We start from the raw sequence: 26,611 nt of genomic DNA, 5'->3' as shown, positions 1-26,611 counted from the left end.
GCACCTGAAAGTTTAGAGAAAGAATTAAGATAGAGACAGGGCAATGGGTGTGGTGCTTTTCCAAATGTGTTTTGACTTTACAGTTCCCTTTTGACACCTCAGTATGTATGTTTTCATTCTGGATAGTTTCATGCTCCTTTTTGTGAGATGTAGTTTGGCTTTGCCAAAACACCAAGACCCATGAGTAAAAAACACTATTGATAATAAATTATATGTACAGCATATGCTGCTATATTGCACAGAATTTAAGTACAGACAAAGGAAAGAAGCCATAGAAAAAAAACACCAAACTAGGAATAGATTCAAACATTCAAATTGAGACCTATAAGATAATATAAAGCTGCACAGAAATATGTACCAAGGAGAGAGGCTCCACAGGTTCCTCCATTCTGGCAGTAATTGTAGCAGTGGTTGGTTTCACACCTTTCACCTGAGTAACTTGGCCAGCAGTGACATCGTGGATCCCCCTTCTCGTTTATAATGCACTTTCCTCCATTTTCACAGGTCAGTTTGCATGTATCATCTGCAGCAAGAGCACAGAGAACAATTTGTATTTTATACGAAGCTACTGATCCCTGCCTACGTGCAAAAATACATAATCACTTTCAAAAAGTAAAAGGTAAACTATCACACATTGCTAGAAAAGAAAAGACATATTTAATAAACCATAAGCCAGCACTGGAAAGGCCATGAAGAGCTGCAGAGGCAATGGGAGCTGTATGCAGGCCTGGAAGCTTGTATCATACCAGCATACTGCATATATCTTCTTGGCTCCTGTTTCATCCAAACAGTGTGATGGGAAAGCTGACCCCGCAGAGGATGTCAGGATTTAAGTTAGTAAAGGCAGTGTGAATTCCTTTGTGAAAATATCATTTTTAGTTTATGAAAAAAAAAAAAAAAAGTTTGTTTCATTTCTGCAACTTTGGGAAGAAAACTTCCTTGTATTCTTCTGGTTACCTCAGCCTGAAGGAATTTACCCTTTTATAGTTGATTTATTTCTCTTGCTCTTACACTGTTAACATCCTGCTTAATAAACAAATTCGGAAATATTTAAAAAGAAGCTGCTCAGCTTTTAAATCATCCTCACAAAATGATGTTTGCATACTAACTTGGTACTTCTAAACCATATTTTCTTTTACGGAATCATAAATGTTGGAAAAGACCACTAAGATCACAAAGTCCAACCATTAGAGCCCAACCCCACCATGTCCTTTCACATCCCTCAGTGTCACAACTTCCCTTTTCTTTAACAACTCCATGGACAGTGACTCCACTACTTCCCTGTTCCAATGCATTACCAACTCTTTCTGAGAAGAAATAACATACAACGTGAACCTTCACTGGTGCAAGTTCAGGCCATTACTTCTTGTCTTCTCTCTGTTACCGGGGAGAAGAGGCTGATCCCCACTTCACCACAACCTCCTTTCAGAGAGTTGTAGATAGCAATAAGGTCTTCCTGAGTCTTCTCTTCTCTAGACTGAACCCCCAATTTTACCTTCTAAGAAAAGACGTAGTCTACTGCTTTGCCTTCACTAGGTGCTCTTGGCAGTAGTACCACCTCCTTAACTGTGGGGTGCATGGTAACATATATTCTGTTTAGGACAGATTCAATCTTTCTATAAAGCTGTTGTGCAATTACAGTTGTGCCTGTCCTGGAAACACTGAGAAATAAATCACTGTTCATTTGAGTGAACAAGAAATAAAATTGTTTGATGACACCAACAAGAAATTAATTACAGACCAGCACGTACACAATGCTCTCACATCCAAATAACTGTAATCCTGAGCAACAGACAAGAACCTTTGCAGCTCAAAATACACATTTAGCACGACTTCTCATCTCCCACATAACAAAACAAAGCTTATAAAGACAGACTGCTGCCAAACTAATACAAAGTCAGAAACACTGAAAGCTCTTCAGTAATACATTCACCAATATAGATGTTTTGATGAATTACTTTCTTAGTTGTACAAAATATGAGGCAGTCAAGGTATCCATCTGTCCTATATCATCCATTTCTCATTTGAGAGAGATGCAGGTGCCTGAAGACATCGCATCTGAAAGTTCTTGGGGAGGAATGAGTGGCACTGTATTATTTAGGTCTTTACAATACCAGTATGAAATATCATAGTCTTCATTCTTAGGTATCCACCATGGATCTACATCTACTGTAACAAAGATATTTTGTGCTTGGAACTCTGAAGATGCTTTAGTATTTATTTATTTAGGTGGTTCATTAAATTCTTTGATGTTCCATGAACCATTCTTCAGTTACTCATTACAGAAGTTGTTTAAATGGATAATGTGGCATATCTTATTAGCAAGGTCTATTTTTGTTTTGCTTATTTTATCTGTTTTACTTATCATTAGTCATGAGTTTATAGAGCAGAACTGAATAAAAACTGAGTAACACTAAAGTACAGACAACTGCTCATTTTTAGGAATCTGATAGTATATTAAAAATATCCATTTCTTTTCTAGGACAATTCTGCACATTTAACATACAAAATTTAAAAAATTTTGAATTCTGATAGACACTATGAATTCAACAGAAAAAAGAATATCACAACGCATATTTATAACTACAAAACATGAAATACAAACTTCAAAGTTATCCTAACTATAACAAGATATACATGTCTTCATACTGAACCAAAAATTGCCCACAGTAAAGACTATCTAAACCAAATGCCTTTAAAATGACTAGGACGTTTACATCTTACAGATTCTAAATGCAGTACATGTTATATCTTTACAAAATAATCAGGTAAAGTTGACCTGAAAGCTGAAAGGATTGTAATATTTTCCAGCATAACAAGATTAGTAAAAGTGGGTGCTGATTTTGTTCTCTATCCAAGAATTCAAATAAAAATCTACAAGAATTCAAATAAAAATACAAAACTAATAAGAGTTACTACAACAATTTCAGTCTTCACACGAACTGAGGACTGAGAAATGTAATAGATAAGTCAATTTACAAATACTATGTTAGACTTAAACAGAACAGGAGTTTTAATGCTGCTTTTTTTCTTTGTCTGCAACTTAAAAGAATCAAATTACTCTAGATAATTCACATCAGTGGAGTCCAAAAGTGGATCAGATGCCTTTGTATGGGAGACAGGAACAAAATGTGCCCATAAGAGAAGACAGGAAAAATAGAAAATACAGGAGAGATATATATCTAAGAATTGTTACAAAAGGCTGAATACATCTAATCTGAATTAGTGAATAAGGGCTTCAGAGAAAAAAAAAAAAAAAAAAAAAAAAAAAAGAGTTGGAAACATCTCTACTAAGTATTCAGTGCTGAGAAATAAAGAGAAATAAAATTGAGATAGAAAATAAATAAAAATAAAAAATAAAATGGAGTCCTAGATAGTTGGAACTTGGACTCAAAAACCTTGCAGATGCTCTTTTCCTTTCTGCCAGGTGTAAATAATTTCACTCGTGAAGTCTGCTCCAAAAGTAATGCCTCTTATTTTATAATGTTGGTCCATATCATCAGAGGTGGACATTAGTGGTATGGCAATAGGGGCCAAACCTACCCACCAATTATCTATTAAACATATTGCTATGCAACAGATGGTAGGTAGCAGAGGGGCCAATAAACAATTAATGAACAGCATTCACTGGAACATGAACAGTTTCCCTTTCCACAGTGGAAAATACTATTTCATGGGGCACAAAGGCTCTTGCTTATCCTAAAGAAAATTATGCAGGTCATAATTTGAACTGAATGCATCTATTAAGGAATGAGTAGGGAGTTCTAATGGTATGGAAATGTTGTGTACATTTCACTATCCCCCTGATGAAGGGCTCCTGTTCTGCCAGTTTTCTATCTGCCAAAGTTTTCAGAACAAGCTGTAAACTCCAAATTTTGTCTGAGTGCTATAAGAAAGATCTTCATTTCATTTCAAATTTTTTTTTTTTTTTTTTTCTTTAAAATATCCATTTGCTTTACAATCCTTAGTGGAAGAGAAGGGCTAAGAAAAGGATGCATGGTGAGAAGAAACCAACGCTGCAGCAATTTAACTCATTTTCTTCAGTTCGAGGATATATCAGTCTCCTTATAATAACTTACTATAAATACAGAAGATACTGCTGTAATAATTTTTTTTCTTTTCTTCAAACCAAAAGCAGCTTTCTGTGTTAGAATACTATTCTATTTGATATCTTAAAAAAAAAAAAAAAAAAAAAAAAAAAAAAAAAAAAAAAAAAAAAAAACCCAACAACCTGAAAGCAAGACAGAAATCAAGAAGATAGTAGAGACTGAAGTGCCAATAGCTTTTGCTAGTACAGCTCTCTGAAGTACAATTTGTGGGTGAAATAAAAGGTGCAGGGGGATTAACCTCTAACACATCCCCAGGCAGAGCACCTGGTTTCCTGTGGTCTGTGCATACAGAGGGCAAGTTCCCACAGAAATGTGCAGAAGAAAACACCGCAGTAAATGAAATATTTCATGTCTGTTCAGAAGCAACGCCAGATCTGGGTGTTTGTGATTATTCTCAGGCTCTTCTTCCAGCGAAGAAATCACAAATATTCTCTTCTAAAAATGACAGCGACAGGTCTCCCAAAACTCTGAACTCCTGGAAGCGTTCCATTACTTTTGTTCATTCGGCTGTGATACACACTGACTTCCTCTAGTGCAAATCTCTGCATTTCCAATCCCTACACTATTAGCTTCACAACTTTACAGGCATTAGATACAATGAACCTAGTGGATGCAAATCAAGTGGTCTCACTTAGCAATATGAAGAGGTACTCTACCCATTTGAAAACTGCTTCTAAATTGAAGAAGTCAGGCATGCTGCAGTCATGAAATAAATCACAGAAAAAAAAAAAAACACCACATTTGGCTCTGTCAGTCACAATCAGCAAGGGAGAAAAAAGATGAAAGCTTATCTAAGAATACACAAGAAATTGCTCTCATTTTATTATATAACCATTCTGAATGATACAATACGCATATGTTGTAATATCTCTAACTTGAGAGAGACAAATAAAACTCCAAAACTCTGTTTTTCATCAGTTTAAGAAATGCTGGTCAAGCAGCTGTCTAGAGCAATCTGGATTCAGTCTTACAGAAAGTCACTGAGGATTCATAAATTAGAATTCCTCACATAGTACTTATGAAGAAAAATCAATTCGATGGATCAAGTTATTTACAGAATGACAATTCTATCATACAGAATTTCAAGTTACCTCAATTTCCTTTTGTTAAAAAAAAAACAACAAAAAAAAAACCAACAAAACAACAGTCCAAAGAGCCAGAATCTGAGTCAACTTGCAGTTGACGTACAGTCATAAGAACAGGAGACCTGAAGTTGTTAGGCAGTCGGTCTTGATGATCTAAGCGCTTTCCAAGTGAACTATTCTAATTCTGCGAGTGAGACTACCTCCCAGTGACCACCTTAAGGAGACTTAACAATGAGAAATTGTAGAAAGTAGAATATTTTTGAACGCATAAATTATAATGTACATAAATGATTGTGACGCACTTACTACGTTTACAACATTGAGATCAAACCAATCATAAAAACAAACAGTTCATCAGTTAAACTGTTTCACAGATACATACTCAGATTAAAATGTGTATTTCATGATTTCAAGGACTAACCAGATGACCACTGAAATCTACAGAAATCTTTAAACCACCTTTGAGGGTCATTTTATCGCAGATTAACAAGAGTATCACTATATAATCTTCCCTAATGTAATTGCCCCAAATATAGGGATTTTATAGTCATGTGAGGCAGGAATGGCCGTTTTGCATTTCTGGCATCCTTCACTTTGCCAAAAATGTTATGACACAATGTAGACAACATAATGGAACATTTAAATAAATTGTGTGCACGTAGTTTGGGATGTTTTGTATACATTTTCTAGTTCTTAACGAGAAAAGGGAAGACTATGGCTGCCATTTTTTATTCCATAAATTCCTAAATGAAAAGAACCTTTCTTAGAACTCAATTTTCAAACAAGAAAAGACATTCGTTGATAACACACATAATGCCTCTTGTTTGTGTACTCTTAGTCTTAGTGGACTCCTAACGCCAAATACGTTGTCAACCTACCATAAACTATACGGTGCTAAGGAATTTGCCCATTCCTTGAAGCTTAAGTAGAACATCAGCATGAAACATTGACTTCATACTTCTTTGTGAACTTCAAAGTATTGCACATACAAACAATTTTCAATACTTACCTAAGAGACTCTGATCTATGCATGTTCCATTAACTAATGATTTTCCTTCTGGACAAGCACATGATGCACCAGAAGGGTTGAGTAAACAAATGAATTCACATGTCAGGTCCAAGCATGGATTAGGCACTGTTTGAGAAAAGAAAACATCAAGGTGGTTTTTTTTTGTTTGTTTGTTTGTTTTTTAAATTATGCTATCTTATAGAACTAGGACCAAAAAAAATAATCACAAAATTCTGATTCAATTCCAATTTCCAGAATATCCACAGCATGAAGTCAGTCAGCACTCATTCAAACGGCAGTGCCATATTCATACCACGATAGAACTGACTCCAGTAAAAACAAATGCAATGTAATATTCAATAAAAATCCTCATTTTATTTTGACAAGAGGTATTTTTGTATTCAGATCTCTTTTTTATTATTTCATTTGCACTGCAGGAATGCAATGTAGTCATTTACCCAACGCCACTTCAAATGAAAGAAATGCATCAGAATCCAAATTATAATTATATAATGAAACATAACTAAATCTATTTTTACTTTGCAGAATCAAGTTCTGTTTTACATTTCTACAGTTGATGGATACTTTCATCATTTTTATTTTTCTGAGATGAACTTGCAAACACTCAGTGTTAAGTAATTATGCTTACTCACAGTCCATTTGTTTGTAGCGATGAAAGATCAAGGCACTTTTCGCTTTATCAACATCGACTCTTAGATATTCTACTAGGCTCCTGCCAAATTTATGTACTCTAAATGCACCATTTTTAGGACCTGCTCCATATATGTAGTCCTCAAAAATGTCAATTCTATGGGGATGCAGTAAACCTTAAATAAAAACGGATAAACACAAATATTCATATTCAAATAGCAAACTAATTAATTTTAAAATCAACTTCACTTGCACTGCAATTTCAAGCTAACAAGCATTATTTTTCAGGCAGCAGTCTGCACCCACAAAGGCTGTCTTTTAAAAAGCAATCTTCTTAAAAGAAATTCTTCCCATATTACAAGCAAATAAAATCTCTCTGATTCAGTCTCTGAAACTGGTTGAACATAGAGAAGCAGGGAAACCCTAAAGCAAGAGTGAGCTATTTAGAACATATTCAGCTGCAATACTAACTAGAAGAACATGACAAGGAAAAAAAACCCACAATATTTTGCTTTACAAAGGAGAAATTATTCTCATAAGACATTTCTTAAAATTGTTTCTTAAAGTGTTAGAAATACTGGTTTTTATATTACACTTCAAAACGATGGTAAATTCATGCAAAACAAATAACACAAAGCCTCTATTAATTCTTTCTTAACTTTTTAACAGATAAAACAGAACACACTGGTGAATTCCAGACCAGTGGTTAAAACACTAATGGCCATATGTGGTATCATCCCAAAGAGATTCCACTACTAACTGCCCATCTAAGCATTCCCTTAAAGTAGATTGCTTTCACATTTTGAAATTATTCATTGTTTTGCTATTTTCTACTCAAATTTCATAAAATAATGTTGCATGTATGACCAAGTTATTTAAAAGACAACATGTAAACCTCTGTGAACAGTTTGCATAATCAGAATCTATTTTCTTCTGAAAAAACATTCCAAACTGACATTCTTTGAAGTAGTATTCTGTGATTCCGAACTGAGCTGAAAGACAAGTCTATTGTTTTTCCCTGAACTGACTCTTGTTTCTGATCTATATAATCCTTACATTTCCTGTGCAATGCATACAGCTCTAAGTTCTAACCAGGCAAGATCCTTGTGTTGCTATGTAAGTTCAGTTGGGCCACCTATATGTATTTATATACGGTATTTACATATTCACAATGGTATTTAATAATAGCTCTTGTTAATTTGCACATACCGTTTAATAGTTATTCTTATAGTTATTCCTTTAAAGATTATTTAAAAAATTAAATATGTATTTGTTCCAATATCTAAAAAAAAAACATGGCTGTAAGTTCTTAATTGTGAATGCTTTTAGTTTTCATAGCTTCTACATCTAGTAAAATTGCTGGAAACTGCTTCGTACCTTGTTTAGTGCTCACAGACACAACTGAATCAGAACCGTCAAACAGAACACTGCCAATGACAGACAATTCAAAATCAGCCCAGAACAAACGCTGACTAAACTGATCAACTACAAGACCTACAAAGGAAAAAAAAACGTTTCAATGAGATATATTAAGTTTGAGAAAATTGTTAAGTAGCAACACATTTTTCTATCATTCATATTCTGATGAAAATGAGACAATGAAAAAACATGCCTGCAGACCAAGGTGAAGAAAAAAAATAAATCTACAGCTTAAATCTTCCTCTTATTTCAACCCATCTATTTACTTTCTTTAAGCTACTCCTCATAGGTCACTACCTTTTCAAACCATTATCTTCTGCAGGTAGGAATATGCACCAAGTGAGACTACAAATGTAGGATTGAATCCTGCAATTTTCTCTACCAACAAAAAAATTAATTATGTCAGTAGATTTCATTTTGGCTGTACAGCCTCTAGGCAATAACTAAATAGTTAAATCATGCAGTCTTTATTTCACCAGGGGATGCTTAAATGATTAATACGCCATTTTAAGACATGTCAGAAGCTTCCGCCTGTAACAATATTTGAACCATAAAATAATTTAATTCTGAGCTTCTGAAGTTGTAGTGTATTTTTAATAAGAATGGGAAAAAGTATTTTTCTTCCTACTTATGCAAGTCAGAAAAAATACATCAAAATAAATTATACATAACAGCAAAAATTCCCCTCTTAAGGTCATAAATTAATCAGCTACAGATAGATCATAGGATGTGGAAGAATTCTGTCACATAGACCAGTGAAATAAGTTTCTATTTGCAACTCTGCTTAAAAAAAAAAAAGAAAAACAACAACAACAAAAAAACACTAACAGAAAAACAGTACAGCACAAATCTTATAAAATTCAAAACTTAAGGCTAAAAAAATTGAGATTGGATTGCTTTCAGCGACAAAGGAATTGGTACCTGTCTCTCTAGGACATAACCATGGCAATCAAATACAGTGGTAATTAGTGACAAAAAAAGTCCAATAGAACTTAAGCAATTAAACTTATATTTATCTGACACATTCAAAGTGTTTTATATAAGTACATCAGTAAAGAGCAGGCAACTATACTGATAAGCAAAATTCTGATCTCTTCCAGTCTTAAACATCACAAGTGCCTGACTTGTTACTGAATGTATACTATTGTGTTTCATAAGTGCCCAAAAGGGATCATGAGCTTCCTCTCCTAGAAATTTCTTTATCCCATTCGTAACATCCTGATTTCTTGTATTTCAATCTAATCATGACAATAAAAAAAAAAAGGATATTCCCTTTGTCGTGTGAGTGCAATTTGTGTATGCATAAGCCCACCTCAGTAAGAAATTCATTCCATTAAAACATGCCTTCTTGTTGTAGTGACAATTTCTAACTGAGACATTAAGATATTCAGATAGCATACTCTTGAATGAAGCCAATGTTTCAATATATATGCGCAGCAAAGTTGGAAAAATCCTTAATTTGCAATGCAATAATAACAAATATCTCTGTAAGCCTGAATAAACATCAAATATTGCATGAGAAAATGGGTCACAAATGCATCATTTGAGGTTTCAAGACAGGATGCTGATATTCAAGAGAGACACATTTCATTCTGAGGTTACTATTTCCTTTGTCATAAAAATTACTTTTATCCTGCCAGTGGAGCCTTAATGTTAACTCATAAGATCTCAACACACACTGTCAAGCTTCAAAACAGTTCTGCAAAATATTGAGATAATTAAGTTGCTGTTTCTTTCAAAACCTAAAATCTTCTGGGGTTTTTTAGTTTTTAAATTATTTTGAAGAGTATTTAGGAAACTAACCATAATAGGCTGCAAGACTTTATATGCTTTCTTAGAAAACTTTTCCCATCTTTAATTGATGTGCCCTTAATTGATTTTGCTTGTTAAGTGTTACTGAACAAATCATTTATTTTTCTTAAACTGATTTTATGTAATGCTTTGTTATGGCTTTTTAAACTTGTGAAAGTTTAAGTCGTATTAAATTGTATCATATGGAAAAATACAAATTTTTATTATCACCTGCACATGGGTCACATATACATACTGCTGACATAGAAACAAGAATTCAGTCAACGAGTCCACAAAGAGTTAAGAAATGTCATGTAATCAGGAAAAAGTGATAACTTGCATACCTGTAGGCCTTTGTAAATTTTTCTGAACCAATATCCTTCTCAATGTACCATCCATAGATGACTCCTCTATGTGAGAACGATCCCCAATAACTGTCCAGTACATCATCCTAAAAGCATTACACATAAATATATATCTATATACACACACATATGCACATACTGAACCTCAAAACACTTCACAGATATTAAATTGTGAGCAACCTACCTGAAGTATAGGAAATAGCATACCCTGATTTACATGCATGCAAATGGAGAATGAGGTTAAGTAAAAGTCATGGAAAAGTTGAGATATTTATAGACTTTTTATTTCTCTTAATTTGAATTATTGTTTGAATTACCAAAGCAGAGTAATGTGAAAACTTACATACCCCTTTTTAGGATTTACAGCAATTGCATATGGTTCTCCTGCAATACTTGTAAGGAGTCTTGTACAATTAGGTCCATTCAGTTGACCTACATTGATGGAATATCTTAGACTAGTCCAATGTGTTGTGTAGTAGCTGAACCAATGCATTCTGGAATGATCAGTCCAGTAAATGTTTCCAGCAATCCAGTCAACAGCAATGCCCCTAGGTCTTTTAAATTCTGGACACTAAAAGGAACAGATGTTAAAGTCAGATGTAATGAAATGATCATTTACAGCAGCTGCATCGTTACAGATTTGTATTGGCAAGTAACTTCTACCTTTTGCATATATATGTGCTGAAATATTCAAAAACACTGAACTGCTTGAACTACCACTGCGGAAGCAAACAAATGAAATATATTGTAATTCTAAAGGAAAAAAACAACAACAAATAATTGAGTTCATACATTTATCGTACTCTGAAGAATTATGCAACAATATCCCCTCCTAAACATCTCACTGGAAATGACAGTTTATACTATCCTGAGGTATGACTCCTCAGGAGAATGCCAAGGATAAATAAAATGACTGCATTTAGAACACTGTCAAAAATTACCTCCGAATTCTGACCAGTATGAGTAGGCAGTAACAAGGAAGCTATCAAAGCACTTCTCCCTTGTTAATTCCACTTGTGCTCCATCAACTAAAACTAGAGCTCCATACGTAAACAAGGCTTGGCTGATTAAAACCTTCGTATTATACACAGTAATATCTCCTTTATAATTTCACAATTACAATGAAGGTGTAAGTTCCTAAAATATGGTCTTAACAGTAAAAGTTCATACTGCAAAGAGGAGAGAGATATGACCAGAATTCTCTGTTGTTTACTAGAATTCTTGAAGAGAAAAATAAAATCTGTAGAATAGGACTCTATTCTAAGTTATTTCTTACATAAATGCAGCATGTTGTCCAAAATTAATACTTGCATGAGCTAGATACATGCACAATTGTTTGCTGGTCAATGTATGATGATATCGAGTTAAATTATGAACAAAAACCATCCACTCTATACAACAAAGACTTTTAAAGAGTTTTTTTCATCATAGATTAAAGGTCATTTCCACCTCTAGGTGAAAAACAGGACTTGTAATGGTGAATTAATGGTGAATTTAGACAGTCTGTACAATTTTCATCCTCTAAAATATCACAGAATTAATGTTCTAAAAACATACAGAACCTTTTCATTTAGTCGAACAAAAAAATTAAACACTGCATTTAGAAACAAGTACTTTAAAAGCAGGATCAGCAGGATCATACCAATTTAAGTAAAAACAAGCATCATGGTTTTCTTTTTTTTTTTTCTTTTTTTTTTTTTTCTAATGAAAAAATACTGGCAGCATAAGGATTCACAAATACATCAAAAATGAATGATTTTTTCAAGTACTGTAGTACCTGCACACAATATCCTGCTTTTTCTCTTGTTATCTACATATTGCTTCAAGAATTTCAAATAGAAGAAAAGGTACCTGACAATGTATGTATTTTCTGATAGTTTTTACTGTATTTTTTTTTATTTTTAAATCCAAATGGCTTTTAATTCATGATAATATTCAGCTATCTGAGTCAGAAGCCTCTAATGCCTTGACATCTCCTCAGCTTCTACTTTGGAGGCTGAGAATTCATGATCTACCTGGAAGCAATAAACTACAATACTGCAACCAAATATTCTTTTAATAAGACAGGAACTATCAAGGCAAGCACAGTTCATTGCCTTCCTTTGGACTGTTCATGAACCACTGTTTTTATTAAGACTGTTTCTTCTTTATTTGTGTTTGGAACAAGTGAGAAGTGACAAATCCCATGACACAGATGAGACAAAGGGAACACCAAAACATTCTGGCACAACACTGGGTTGCTTCTAACACTGACCCTTTCCTAGCCACACAGGAAGAGTGAAATTTCGCTAAAGCTGGGACTCATATTAAATATCAAATTAACAAGGAGATAACCACAAGAAAGGAAAAGCCACCATCTGGTGTCAGAGATTAAAAAGAGAATAAAAAGAACACAAGCTGATGCTACTGCCGTTTAATTCTCAGTTGTCTTCATTATGTTTCAGCCTTGTCGCATCATATTTCTGATGTCTTATGCACCTTTTTGTACTGTCTAGGAGAATTAGTTATTGTAAATGAGCTTTTACCTCATTTGGATTATGTTAATGATGAATGACTTTTGCATACAGAACACAGTTGAAAATACAGGAGCAAAATCACGCCTTTTTTTTTTGTTTTTTTAAACAGGTTTTTGTAGCCCACTCAGATGCTGAATATAATTTACTACAACTTAATAGAAAATCTAAGAGCTTAAAACCTGATCATCTCCTAAACTAAGGTAGTTTCTACTGATAGACAGAAAGTGCCTCAACTTGACCACTTTTGAGCTCAATTCTTGTTAATTAAAAAATATATTTTTAGGTAAAAACTTTATTTTAAAGCTACAGTACCAACTAGTAACAACTTGGATCTGGAAACCATTTTGGTATGATGTATAAATTACAGAAAACAATTCATACCCTGACGCTGAATTTTAGAGGAGAAAGTTTACGTTAAAAACCTACCAACGATAAGCACTGCTGAAATAGAAGGAAAAAATCTGCTGGAAGGATACTGTTTAAATCAGTTAACAGCTGAAAAGAGTAATGTAGATGTTCCTTGAATGTTCCTTGAGTTTGAATGCCTGCTGACATCATTAAGTGCTTGGATAGAAGCTCTCTTATACTGCTGGTATCTTGGTATTAGCCTGATTGTACCAGTTTAAGAGCAGGAAACTTTAAAAACACAACAGTTTTTAATTTCTCAGTCCTTTGAAAACATCTTCTGCATAATATACCATGAGATAGGTTAGATTGACTGCATAAAACAGAGGAGCCAAAGAAAATATTCATAAGGTTAGCCTGAAAAATGGCTGTTAACCAAACATCAATGTTTTATAGATTTTAAACTTGTGTCTGCAATCTTAATCAGTTGCCACTTCATACACTGTCTATTAACAGAGAATATTAAAGCTATGACATATGTTAGCTGGGATGGATATAAACTAAAGTTTAGGTATGTTCTTTAAGACAAGTTTTTCAGTTATAAAACCTATAAAACCCTAATTATTATTATTATTATTTTGGGTAATTGAGTGATTAGGTTCTAATACATTGCAAAAATAATATTTAAGAGAAAGCAGTCTAGAAATTGATTCCATTTAAAGCCATGGATTGAAATTTCCTCAGTCCTGGGGCAAAGTTGTGAGTAGATGAATGGATATGTGATAGAAGTGGTTAAGGGCTCTTGCTAAGCTCTCAGAACAGTAAGCCTTGAGCAAGCTTCTAATATAGTGACTAAATACATCACAAAACATGTTTTTCTTCCCGCTGTACTGTACAATTATATTAACGTTCAGCTTTGTATCCTCTTCCATGAAAAGCAGCACTCTAGCTTAAGTGGAAAATCACTATGTTGAATATTCGCCTCAGATAACTTACATATCCCCTCTCAAAGGATTATACCAGTAAACAGCTGCACGAGTTATCACCAATTCATGTGTATCAACTCCATCAGAATCCTCTTCTGCATCTGTCAATAAACTCTGAAGAGTTGATATTTACTATTTCCTTTAATGCTTCAATTTGTGCCAAGTTTAAAGCCCTTTTCACAGAGAAATATAAGAGATACTTAAAGCTATTCTCTGAGGAAGTCTCTTGATATGCTAATTCCATGGAGCAATTTCAATTGAGATAGATTTTTGCATTAATGCAATTACCTGAAAATGCAGGTGAGTTTGTTCAAGTTTGCCATCTGGATTTACATATCAAAGTCTAGATATAAAAGTGATAATGTAACCTTTGAAAACTTATCCATTAAAACTTGAGTTAAAAATAAGGAATTCTCAAGCTTTTCAAAACCAAAATTTAAATGATGGCATTAGAGTAACACTACAAAATTAATTAGCTCACTGATCAGCTATACACATGGCAATAATATTTGAGTATTAATTAGATAAAATTGGGAAAATATTCTGCATAGGTTATCACAGTGAGAAATAAGTGCTCCACAAATGATTGCAGAGGGGGGTTGGAACCCGATGATGTTTAAAGTCCCTTCCAACCCAAACCATTCTATGATTCTATGGTATATGAAACATACACAAGTTACACTCATATACAGTCAGTCATCAGTATATTTTCTACATACAGATTTGTCAAAACCTTTGTATGATTTGGATGAAATACCTTCACCAGAATCTACCTGCCAGGAGATTTGTAGAAAAATAGCATATAAAGAAAAATACAAGCTTTTGCTCAACACTGGGGAAAACAAAGCTCCATTTCAGCAGCTTCAAACTAGGAGGTAGTGACCACAAAGTATTTTGACATAACAGCCAAATAGGAATATAGAAGGCAATATAAAATAATAGTAATTGTAAGAACATTTTTTCTTTGTTAGTTTAAGCTGGGAGATAACATTGAATCTATTATGAAAATTATAACCCCCAGCCTATTAAGAAATCTTGAGGAAGTTTATGTTCAGTTTTATGGATCCATAATAAAATGCACATCCATTAAAGCAGTTGCAGACCAGCAGACTACACTTACCATTGCATAACTTATCTGGATATAAACCACAAAGAACTAAAATAAATCATTAAAAGCAACAACAAAGAAACCACACACATCAACTTCACAAGATTTGCAAGCTTCTTGTTTCTTTACTTATAGAACTTGATATCGTGATCCATCTAGAGATTTTCAATTACATTAAAAAAATATTACAGGAGAATTACTCCACATTTGCAGTACATCTCCCTCTAGTATTTGGTTATAGCTGTTAGAAAAAAATTAGAAAAAAATTAAATACTACGTTGCTGTTCTCTTAGAGACTTCAGAAAGCATGTTGGTCTTGAATGGAAAGGCATAGTCATTTAATGTCTATCATTTGAATAAAATAATTACCACAGAGATATTTTGATTTATTGTATCAACATTTGTTATCATAAAAAATAAAATAAAAAGTGAATGGAAATGAATCTTCCGTGTTTTTTTTTTTCTTTTTTTTCTTTTTTTTTCTTTTTTTTTACTTACTATCAAACCACTGTTACTTTGCCTTTTCTCTTCATCATGAAGTTTTTTGTAGAAAATTCCTCCAGGATTAAACTGAGTACTCCAAACAATCATGTTCCCTTGAAAATATGCATCCATTCCAGTTATCCTTGAATTATGTTCAATATGTGATATTTGTTGATGAACATCACTGTAGTTGAATGGATATGCAAAACCCAGGATGTCAGTGTCATTAGCAACATAGAGAACTTGTTCTTCAGAGCCTAGGGATTATTATAATGAAACAAAAATAAGATAAATGTCAACTAATGCAAAATCAGTGTTTATCTGACCATTTTTTATGCCAAAATTATTTTCTGATTGTTTGGGATGAGAAGGGCGTTCATGCTCAGGGAAATAACTTCATTCCTCATAATTTGGCACCATTACACAACATAAATGCTTTCAAACTCAGTCTGTGACACATGAGACTACATAATACATAATCAATATACAAATAAAGCGACATGAACATCTTCAATAGTAGGTAATGATTCTTCATCCTGATAGAGTCCATGCTATATATGGAGGAAATTATTAATTACTCATGAATATGATCTTACCAGGACAAATCTGCATCAAGAAAATGTGAATAAAGCTACCACATCTACCTACCCAGTATGTGCCTGTTGTACAGAGAAGGAAGGACTGGGATTAACATGATTCATTTTGTTGTGGTTCTAAGATATATGTAATAAATATTACTTTACAGACCATAAAGCTCTGATTAGTTTATAGTTGTGCACCATATATGCACAAAGATATGAAGCCACAATTTTTAACTTTGATAGTGGTGTCATGCTGAAGACCAAGTGTAGATATAAATCACATTAAAATCTCACTAAATCACGGGTGAGATGCTATGCTGATACTTCCACTTATTCAGACGTAGATCCATAAAGATTATGTTAAATTTACTCCAGCAGTTGGATTATTGTTTTTTTTTTTTTCATTTGTAAATTGAATGAAATGAAATGAAAAATGAATTTAAAAATTACACTATGCCAAAACTAACAGCTCAGACAAAACTAATAGCTCTACTTTGTACAACACATCTGTCTCATGAAAGACAGAAAATCTGTGTGTGCATATTTACCTTCAGTAGCATGTAGTTTGGGCAGCTGATTTACGTGATACCTGTTTTAAGATGACTATATTTAGAAAAACTCCACTTCCATCACTAAAGTAAAATATGTTAACTCCAGATACTATTTAGTTTACTGCTGAAGGAGATTCTTCCAAATTATGACAAACTTTCACGTTAAGTATTCATTTTTATGGTAGTTGTAAGAATTTACTGCTTACCTCAATGAAACATAAATCTGAATGATTTTGAGAATTACTTCTGTGCCCTATTCAAGGAATATTAAAATATCTAAATATTTATAATATCTAAAATCAATTTTTATATGCAAACTATCAGTGTTACCAACCATATTAATAACATAAGATTTTTAATAACAAAAGATTTAGTATTGTCCATTTCTGTAACCTTACCTTTTGCTTTACAACTGTTATTCCATTCCTTGTAATTTTTCTCACATGCACATCTGTATGAGCCTTTAACATTATTGCAGTGCTGGGAACAGGCACCAAATACCATACATTCATTGATGTCTGTGAGAAAACAATGCAATTTACTTATCTATATCACAGTACCCTACTATTTAACACATTCTAAATATGTGCAACAATGTGGATTAAGATGATGAACTTGTATCCTTTTTATAACTTACAACAGTGAAAGCAGCTTTCTGCAATTATTAACGTTATTCCTACTGCATTCAGTAGAGCTTAGAACTTATTTATTATACTACTTCTCCATCTTTTCTATACTAAACTATCATCATTAGAGCTTGAAATCAGCCTTGAGAATGAAAATGTCTCCTATGATTATCTTCCTCATAATTGCCTCTGTTATACTTAAAAGTACACAATCACCTGTTACTTGAAAAGCTCATATGTATAGCTTGTACTGAAAAGCCAAATTATGAAAATTTGTATTTAAGAGTCTGTTCACTTTGGTTGTCCCACTGAAGTGATCTCTGCATTTTCTGCAAGAACTTCTCACTAATAAAGAAGTAAATTCACAATCATTCTTCTGAAAGTAGGCTTATATTTCTTTATAACTACCATATCTTTTTCTTCCTGCTTTATGTGATATAGTAGATATTAGGATTACCTTGTCTAAAGCAGTTTACTTTCAACTGATTTCATTTCGATTTTCAGTATTCTGCATCTTCATTATTTTTAAGCATTCAAAATATTCTCACATACACATTTAAAAGCTAATCCTAATTGCTTGGTTAACTCTTCTATTAAACCATAAATCATCCACTTACATTTTAAATTATAAAATCATTTTATGTTTTGTTTGGAATATTTTGACTTGCACAACCAGCATTAATCTTTGATAACTTCTCCAGTTAAAATGCTTATATCTACATCCTTTAAGTCCTTCCAGCTTCTTATCTTAATTTCTAAATCCCATTGCTGTGAAAGAGTTTGTACTCTAGGAAAAATATACACATGATACACATCTCTTTCTCTAGCAGTGAAAGCTGATAGAAAAGGTCTGTACCTTCACATTGTCTATTTCTCTCATTTCTCTGAAATCCAGGCTTGCACTGACACAGTAGAGATGTTTTTGTTTGATTACAGTACGCGTCGTCTCCACAAGGATTCACGTTATCTTCACATGTATATTCTGTGACACCTAAACAAACAAAATGCCTAAAAGTTTCTGATTTGTTTTTATCATTGAAAGTAACACCATGATAAACCAACAAAAAACGTGACGCACATCTTTCTTTTGAAAGATCAATCTAAATTTTAAACAACTGTATGACATTACAGTATCTATCTACATATGCATATAACTTGATACTATTTAGTTGAGTCATCATGCTTTACACATCAATAATTTTAGTACTAAAATTCATCCTGCTGCAGGTGAGAAGTAAAAAGTAATGAACTTACATCTGATCTATTCCAAAAACCTCAAGAACTTCTGTTGTGATTACTACAACTTGAATTGCTATAAAATCAGCTTTTATCTTGACATAAGATTAGGTACATTGGCTTAGATACTGTGCAGGTAACATTACATGTTACAATTGAATGTTGTTGCGGAGGTTGTACATGGTTTCATACATGTACGAGTTTCTTAGCCTTAGCTTAATATTTCTTTTCTACTACAATTATAAAAAAAAATATGTATCAAGCACACTCACTTATTTTGCAGTCTTGCTCATCTGAACCATCTCCACAGTCATCAAACCAATCACACTGTAGCTCCATGGGAATACATTTCTTATCACTACAAGTAAATTCATCTTTTTTACATGGTCTTGCTTTATAGGTGATTTTATCTACAGAAGTACAAATGAGTAAAAAAAAAAAATTATCAGTATTAAAGCAATAAGTAAGATTTTTTAGATTATTTTAGACATGTAGAAATTGGAATGACCATGAAGCAGTAAGCAATTATTTCAAGCCTAATTTCTTTCCATTTCAAACTACAATCTACTAACCTCCAGCTAAGCTTTACTGAAGGACAAGCAGATCTCTGCAACAAAGTTTGCCTTCAAGTTGTTTTCTTTGATCTGAATGCCTTGAAAGGTAATATCACCTACCACAGTGATCTTCATCCGAGTTATCACCACAGTCATCAACCTCATTGCAAATCTGCTCAGGTCTCAGACAAACCCTGTTGTTTCTACATCTGTATGGCCTTGTTGGAGGGCATGGAAACTTAACTGCATATTAAAAAATAAAAATAAAAATCAGCTATTACCCAGTTATATTCCTTGAATCTTTTAAAATGCTTCTTTATCAAGGCAATAAGCAAGCATGGAAACACAACTGCACATGACATATGAATAGTACTTGATTTTAAGTTCTGATCCCTAGTGTACTAACACTAAAGCAATGTTTACAGAGCCACTTTTTCATTTCAGGAATGAAAGTATTATGTGTGATATGAAATATTACACTATTTTTGAAAATCATTAAATATGTCAGAAATAAAGCAAAGGAAGCTGTATATTTAATTCTCTATACAGATCATTACAGAAGTAATTTTTTCTCCCATCTGCGTATCTCCTACAAAAAGACTAATTTTTTCACAAGTATCCAAAATTGTACGAATAGCAGTAACAATGGAAAAGTGTAACAAACTGGATGTGCTCATCACCTGCTTGCATTAGGGATTTCATTGACTTGTTCAACAGAATGTTAAGCTTAATCATAGCTGTAAAAGTTGCATACAGCTGTAAAAGAATATTCTCAACAGTATATTCATTAAAATTTCCTGAATTCATTATGAAAATAAATTGTAGATGTGAGCCTAGAAGAACTATGAGAACTTTGTTTTACAGTAGGGTTAAACTCCAGCAGGTGGATAGGCTAGGTCTGACAAAATACTGTATTATTTAGAATCACACGAAAAGTCTCGTACAGTCTAAAAAAAGGAACTCTTTTTTTTTTTGTATGGGTGTGCAATTTTGCTGAAAATATCTTCACTATTTCTAACATTTTGTGATCCTCGACTGCATGAAGTATTAATCACATAAGGTAATTACTATGTGGAGCAATAATACACAGCATTTGTTACACAACTTCTGTTCTCAGAATAATAAGTATTCATCTACCAGGTAGACATAACTTAAAAAAGACACACAGGCAATTTTTTATTTGAAACCTAACCTGTCATTTCAATAGAGATAAAAAGAATGTAAACTTGAAAAGAAGAAAGGTGAAGCCACTTTTTCAGAGCAGAGTTTTCACTGTCATACGTACCAAGTAACATAAGACTAACTTAGCATTTATAAAAGATTACCCTGCTTGTTTACCAAAAGGTTAAACAAAATGAAAGGTTAAGTGAGGAAAACTTGGATATGTATCTTCATGTATTTATGTATGTTACATGTCATTTCTAAATCACTTATTTGCTTTACTACACAAAGTGTTCAAAAATTTAATACCATACCACACATTTCAGTGACTTCATCAGAGTTATCTCCACAGTCATCTTCTCCATCACAAACCCAAAAATGCAGTTTGCAGAGGGAATTGTTGCACAAGAACTCATCAGCTCTACATATACTCCCCCCTGGGAAGAAAGGAGGAGGACAGAAATAAAGAAACAAACAAATGAAAGCCAGTTCTTGATAAAATTGATAGCAACATTTATACATACTATCTGCAGAGAATAGCACATGTAGCACACAGCTGAATGAAAAAATCTCACATGTAAGAGCCACAGAGGCAAAATCTTAGTTGATCATACAGTACTTTCATTCTCTTTTCGTAACTGTTATAGCCAGGAAATTCCTCCTGATTTGTCAATCCAGGCTTGTTTCACGTGAATGTCTGCTGCTCTACCTACTTCTACTCCCATTCTCTGAGATATGCATTGTTTTCAGAAGAGACAAAGTGATTGCTGTCCTTTAGTTATGAGATATGAACAGTTTCTTCTGAGGTCTGAGAAACTTGGCCAGGCTTGTAGCATTCCCATCAACTGTGAACCCTATTATTAGGGAAGATCTAGATTTAGGCACAGAGTAGATGACCTCTACAAGTATACTCCTTTTTGAACACATACAAAAATTCTTCCCAAGTAACTTTCATATTGGTTGAAACACGTAACAAAAAAAGCGCTTCTTGCAGAAGAGGAAGTCGTGAAATTTTATATCATAGCACCAAAACTCTCACTGCGTCTTTGCTCAGTGCATTACATCTATTCTAGGTCCATTACAGAAGATAGAGTTCCTCTGGCTTTCTACTTATTCATTCAAGGCAACGTTCACATTTTTCTAAAATCAAAAGGACGCTTTATTCCTCTATAAATGCTTCAGAACAGGTTGAATTTTTTTTTTCAGAACACTAATTTGCATGAAATATCTACTATGTAAGAGGATTTGAGGAACTCTCATACTACGTTACTGAATACAATTAATTCCTATTGTAAGAAATATTATCATAATTCATGGAAAAATATATACAACTCCAATACTTTTTAATTACAGAAGACATGAATATAAATAATTGTTTGTTTAATCACCATTAAAAAAATAGTAGTCGGATAATAGGTTTAAAAAGAAGTGATAATTACAACATGCACAGTGGGCTACACATAACTACTGTGGAAATTGTTTCAGAATGCTGTAGAATAAAACTCCATTTGCGTTTGCTTTATTTCTAAAGAAGAAAAAAATTACTTATCAGTGAGATAAACCGGCATTTGTTTTATGTGATTGCTCAGCCCTTCATAATTCTTTTATAGAATAGATTTCTCTCAGGGAAATCATTATTGTGACAGAAATGCAAAGTATTACAACAATAACCAACAAGGCACGAGGCTTCTTATTGAATTAAGTAATTTGCAGTTCACAGAAGCTCCATTATGCCATCCAAAGAATAATGTAGACTTCAGATTAAATAAGTATGTTACTACTTATTTACAGTTCATTGTTCTTAAAGATTTGTGGTCTACATATTATAAAAGGTAGCTTCAAATGCACTAAGAGTTGTTGCTTTCTTTCCTGAACAGTTAAAATTTCATTGATCTGTCTTCTTAAAGCAGTTATATGATATTTTTAGCATCTGAACATATCCAAATTTCAATTTCTAGTCTCTCAGTCAAATGTAATTATCCTGTGTAACCTCTTCCCCCCCCCAAGGCAATTGTTGTTGCTTAGATTTATGACATGATAAGGGAAGGATATTTTGCTCTGCAACTGCTTGCATCATCTAATTATTATTTCTTACTACTCTACTGCATACAATACAGTTACATGTGTAATTCCAGATGTCTAACTCACAGAACTAGGCCCACTTGTAAGAAAATAAAACAAAAACCTGGAATAATAAGCCAACAAACTGACAAAGAGCTGAGTAAAATTTTGAATTTCTTAAAAATTTCTTTGACAGAGAAGTTCTGTCTTTGTTATAGGTGATGAGGTGCTAGATGTACTTAGTGATAGGGCTAATAGGAATAGTGCTAGGACCAGAGGAAACAGCCTCAAGTTGTGCAAGGGGGTTTCAGGTTGGATATTAGGAAAAATTTCTTATCTGAAAGAGTGGTCAGGCATTAGAACGAGCTGCCCAGAGAGGTGGTGGAATTAATGCCCCTGGAGGTGTTCAAGAAATGTTTAGATGTTGTACTAAGAGACATGGTTAGTGGGGAAATATTGGTGGGAGATGGATAATTTCTCCAGTAATATCTAATTGCTTACATCTGTGCATTTCTATGTACATATAACCATATGCATGCAAATATATATGAATACACAATGGAAAAGATATATTAGAACAGGATTTCTGAAATTTCAGCAACTATGGGAATTAGACTAACATGTATTTCTCAGTAACATTTGGAATCTTAGTCATAAGCATAGAGTTTCTGTAAACCAATTTACATGTACAGTCCTGTGCTCTGAGTAGAAAAGAATTTGACTTTAGGCCTCACATTCATGTTAGATGTAGAATTTTGTATACATGGAACTAAACAGAAAATTGGGATTTTATGCTTATTTATTTAAAGATTTTTCATGATATTGCATAGCATTCTAATGATTATTACTCATAAGATCATTTTAAATAACAACATTCCAATAATACTGGATGTATTACTTTCTTTGATAGCACAGAATGGAATATCAATAGGAACACAACCTTGGACACAGTCTTCTTCATCACTACCATCCACACAGTCATGGATTCCATCACAAAGCCATCTGACAGGGATACAGTAGGCCTTATTTTTGCATCGAAACTGATCTTCTTTGCATTCCGTTACACAATCCATCTATGTTAATACAGAAGCGAACTGATTATTAATAAACAAGACATGAATAAAAATGAAATGTGACAAACTTATCCAAGCTGAAGAGCCCCTGAAACAAAATGCCCCAGAATGACATCCAGGTGTTGACTCCGGGGAAACAAGTTGGTATGCTGCAAACAGATGTAACCCAATGCAAGTACCATGTAAACCAAATCATGGGGCCAAGTTATCCGAAGGGGTTTGACTGATGCCAAAAACAACAACAAAAGCCCTCCAGAATTCCAACCAAATAGTTAAAAATTAATGTCAGAGAATAAAAGAAAAAGCAACATGAATTGCTCAGTTACCTCATCAGATCCATCAGCACAGTCATACTCTCCATTACATTTTGAAGACGCTGAAATACAGCCTCCACTTGCACAGATGTACTCACTTGCAGAGCAGGTTGGAGATGCTGTTTATAAATAAATATTTCAGCATTAGAAAAAGATAACTTATGCATAAGCTGCTTTATAACTTCAAGTCTTTATCTCCTTTAAGATAGCAGCAAAAATGCAGATTATAATCTTTTCCAATCTTTCATAAACTACAACGAAGCCTTCAGTGAAACAAAATTGTCTCGTCCTAAGTGAAGTGTATAGTAATAGTATAAGGTTATACATGTTTTATCACTATGATTTTTTTTGTTTGTTTTCCTCATGCTTGGTAATAATGGCAAATAAACACATTTTCATAGAATCAATAGATTAAAAAAATAAGCTTGCTTAAAACGGGTTTAGGATTTTCCTAAAGTTATGTAAGTGCTTATAATTAAACTTGTGTGAAACCATGGTTCTGTAAAGTATATGTGGTTACAATTAAAATAAACACATATTAATCATTATGATTTGAAATACAGATAGACATTTCTGTCACAGTGGAAATCAGAGGGGTTTTGTCATAGACTTCATAAGTTGTACAAATGTAGAGAATGCTTGCCAAAAACTTCAAGTAAATAAAAATAACCACATTTTCCAGGAGATAAACAATGAACTGAAACAATAACAATTTGCTAGAGAGAAGCCCTGCTTAAGGACAGGTGAAAACAGAATGAACACCATGAAAAAAAAATCTCCAGAAACTCTCATAACATGCTAAGAAATACTTCTCTTTTTTTTCAGAGCAGAATTCTGTAAGCTGAGTTATATTTCAATCTAATTAAATACCATTCTCCTCAACAATTGTATACACAGCTTCTTTTTAAAAACGAGTTTTAGAGTACACAATGGTACAAATTTGGAAGAACAAACTGTATCTCAATTTACTTTAAAGAAAAAATACCTGGTTCACAATTTTTCTCATCATCCCCAAGTTTGCAGTCTTCATGACCATCACATTTCCATTTTGCTGATATGCATTGACCATTGGAACACTGGAACTGATCTCTTGAACAGCCTGTTTCACAGTACCTCTGTTACAATAAAAACAGTGTATATTCAAGATCTTCATATAAACATAGTTAAATATATAGCTAATTAGAAAAGTACCACTATCACTAAACTACCACTTCACACTATGAAATGTGTGTGCCTTATGAAAATAAAATAGCTTTCCAAGATCAATTAACTGATTGTGGTTTGAACCCTCTAAGTAAGTGGGAAGCACATGAACTCCAACACTGTCAGGAAAGGTAAAGAGACAAAAAATACAAAATAGAACTGAGAAAGAGCAAAACAAATATCAAGAGCACCTTTCCTACTGAAGTCCACATTTTCTCAACAAAACCCATAAACAAATTCGCTGCTGGTTCAGAAGGCAAAGGTTCCCCAACTAAAGCACAAAATATACACAGGATAGGAAGAGAACTAGATCACTGATGGGGCCAAAAAGAAGAAAATAGACTACAGAAAAAAACTTGATTATAAGCCTTTTTCTCTTTTTAGGTTAACTAATTCAATAAGTTTGATTTTAATTTAGTGAAGACATCTATACAATGCATGTACATGCATCAAATTTGCATTCCTCCTTAAATAGTCATATGTAGAAAATTTAGTCTCAAGAATCTAAACCTAGAAATTTTCTCAACTACTTCCCCCTGGAAGAAGCCTACCTCATCTGAGCCATCTGCACAGTCATAGTCTCCATCACACCAGAATCTTGCTGAAACACAGTCTCCATTTGCACAAAGAAAGTCTTTCAAAGTGCACGTTTGAGGCTCTGAACAAAGAAGAGAAACAAGCCTAGGTTTATTAGCATTTCCATAAAAATAGCTCATACATAAATACCCCAAACAGTCAATCAATGAATTACTCTTACAAAGTCAAAAACATTAACCCTCAAATTCTAAGAACTTTTTTTTCCCCCGTAGGATTTTTTCTTCATTATATTTTATAACTAAATTTCACTTGCATATTACAAGCTGTTCATGAAAATATTTCCATTTGGCAGATTTCTTTACAAAATTACATGAGGCTGAATATTTAAGTATTAATTATTTCAGTGCATGTGTGTTATGAAAAATTTAGTGAGATAGATACCTCAGACTAGAAATCTGTTTTGCACCTGTTAATGTCCAATGTAATTGGAATTAAATGTAACTTTGACTTTCAATTAAATAGCTTGTAACATATATATGTGTCAAGAAACAGGTTCCCTTGTGCTACACACTCAGGGGAACAGTTTTGAGATGGTAAACGGAATACCACAGAAGGAAAGTTTGGAGTTTCAAGTCAAATAATTCAGTTTTCCAGCAATTAAGTACAGGATGAAGCATGACAACAATACTGGCTTACATACTAACAGAATTATTAGAGAAAAGGAATGTGATGAAGTGCATTCATAAAAAAGCTAACTTTTCTATACTGTCAGTATTGAAAATGGAAAAAAAGTAGAAGGACACTTTTAGGAATTTTAAAGCAATTTCAGGGAAAAGAAAAGAGATGT

General features: G+C 33.3%; 1 protein-coding gene across 1 annotated transcript in view; it reads right to left on the bottom strand.

Moving 5' to 3' along the window:
• LRP1B (LDL receptor related protein 1B) overlaps window positions 1-26,611 on the bottom strand; it is a gene marked incomplete at both ends in the record, with an annotated part of 589,444 nt that overhangs the window by 31,998 nt on the left and 530,835 nt on the right. Inside the window, 16 exons of the mRNA XM_079539425.1 lie at window positions 359-523; window positions 6,204-6,329; window positions 6,857-7,030; window positions 8,232-8,348; window positions 10,409-10,515; window positions 10,777-11,000; window positions 15,883-16,124; window positions 17,398-17,517; window positions 18,482-18,616; window positions 19,134-19,271; window positions 19,536-19,658; window positions 20,891-21,013; window positions 23,578-23,710; window positions 24,037-24,143; window positions 25,010-25,139; window positions 25,779-25,885. Coding sequence (XP_079395551.1) covers window positions 359-523; window positions 6,204-6,329; window positions 6,857-7,030; window positions 8,232-8,348; window positions 10,409-10,515; window positions 10,777-11,000; window positions 15,883-16,124; window positions 17,398-17,517; window positions 18,482-18,616; window positions 19,134-19,271; window positions 19,536-19,658; window positions 20,891-21,013; window positions 23,578-23,710; window positions 24,037-24,143; window positions 25,010-25,139; window positions 25,779-25,885 — 2,271 coding nt within the window. The remainder of the gene's footprint in view (window positions 1-358; window positions 524-6,203; window positions 6,330-6,856; window positions 7,031-8,231; window positions 8,349-10,408; window positions 10,516-10,776; window positions 11,001-15,882; window positions 16,125-17,397; window positions 17,518-18,481; window positions 18,617-19,133; window positions 19,272-19,535; window positions 19,659-20,890; window positions 21,014-23,577; window positions 23,711-24,036; window positions 24,144-25,009; window positions 25,140-25,778; window positions 25,886-26,611) is intronic.

Source organism: Tetrao urogallus (assembly GCF_951394365.1).
Source record: "Tetrao urogallus genome assembly, chromosome: 8".
In the NCBI taxonomy this organism is placed as follows: Eukaryota; Metazoa; Chordata; class Aves; order Galliformes; family Phasianidae; genus Tetrao; species Tetrao urogallus.
Note: the sequence above shows the minus strand (reverse complement) of the source record. Positions and strands in the feature narration are given on the sequence as shown.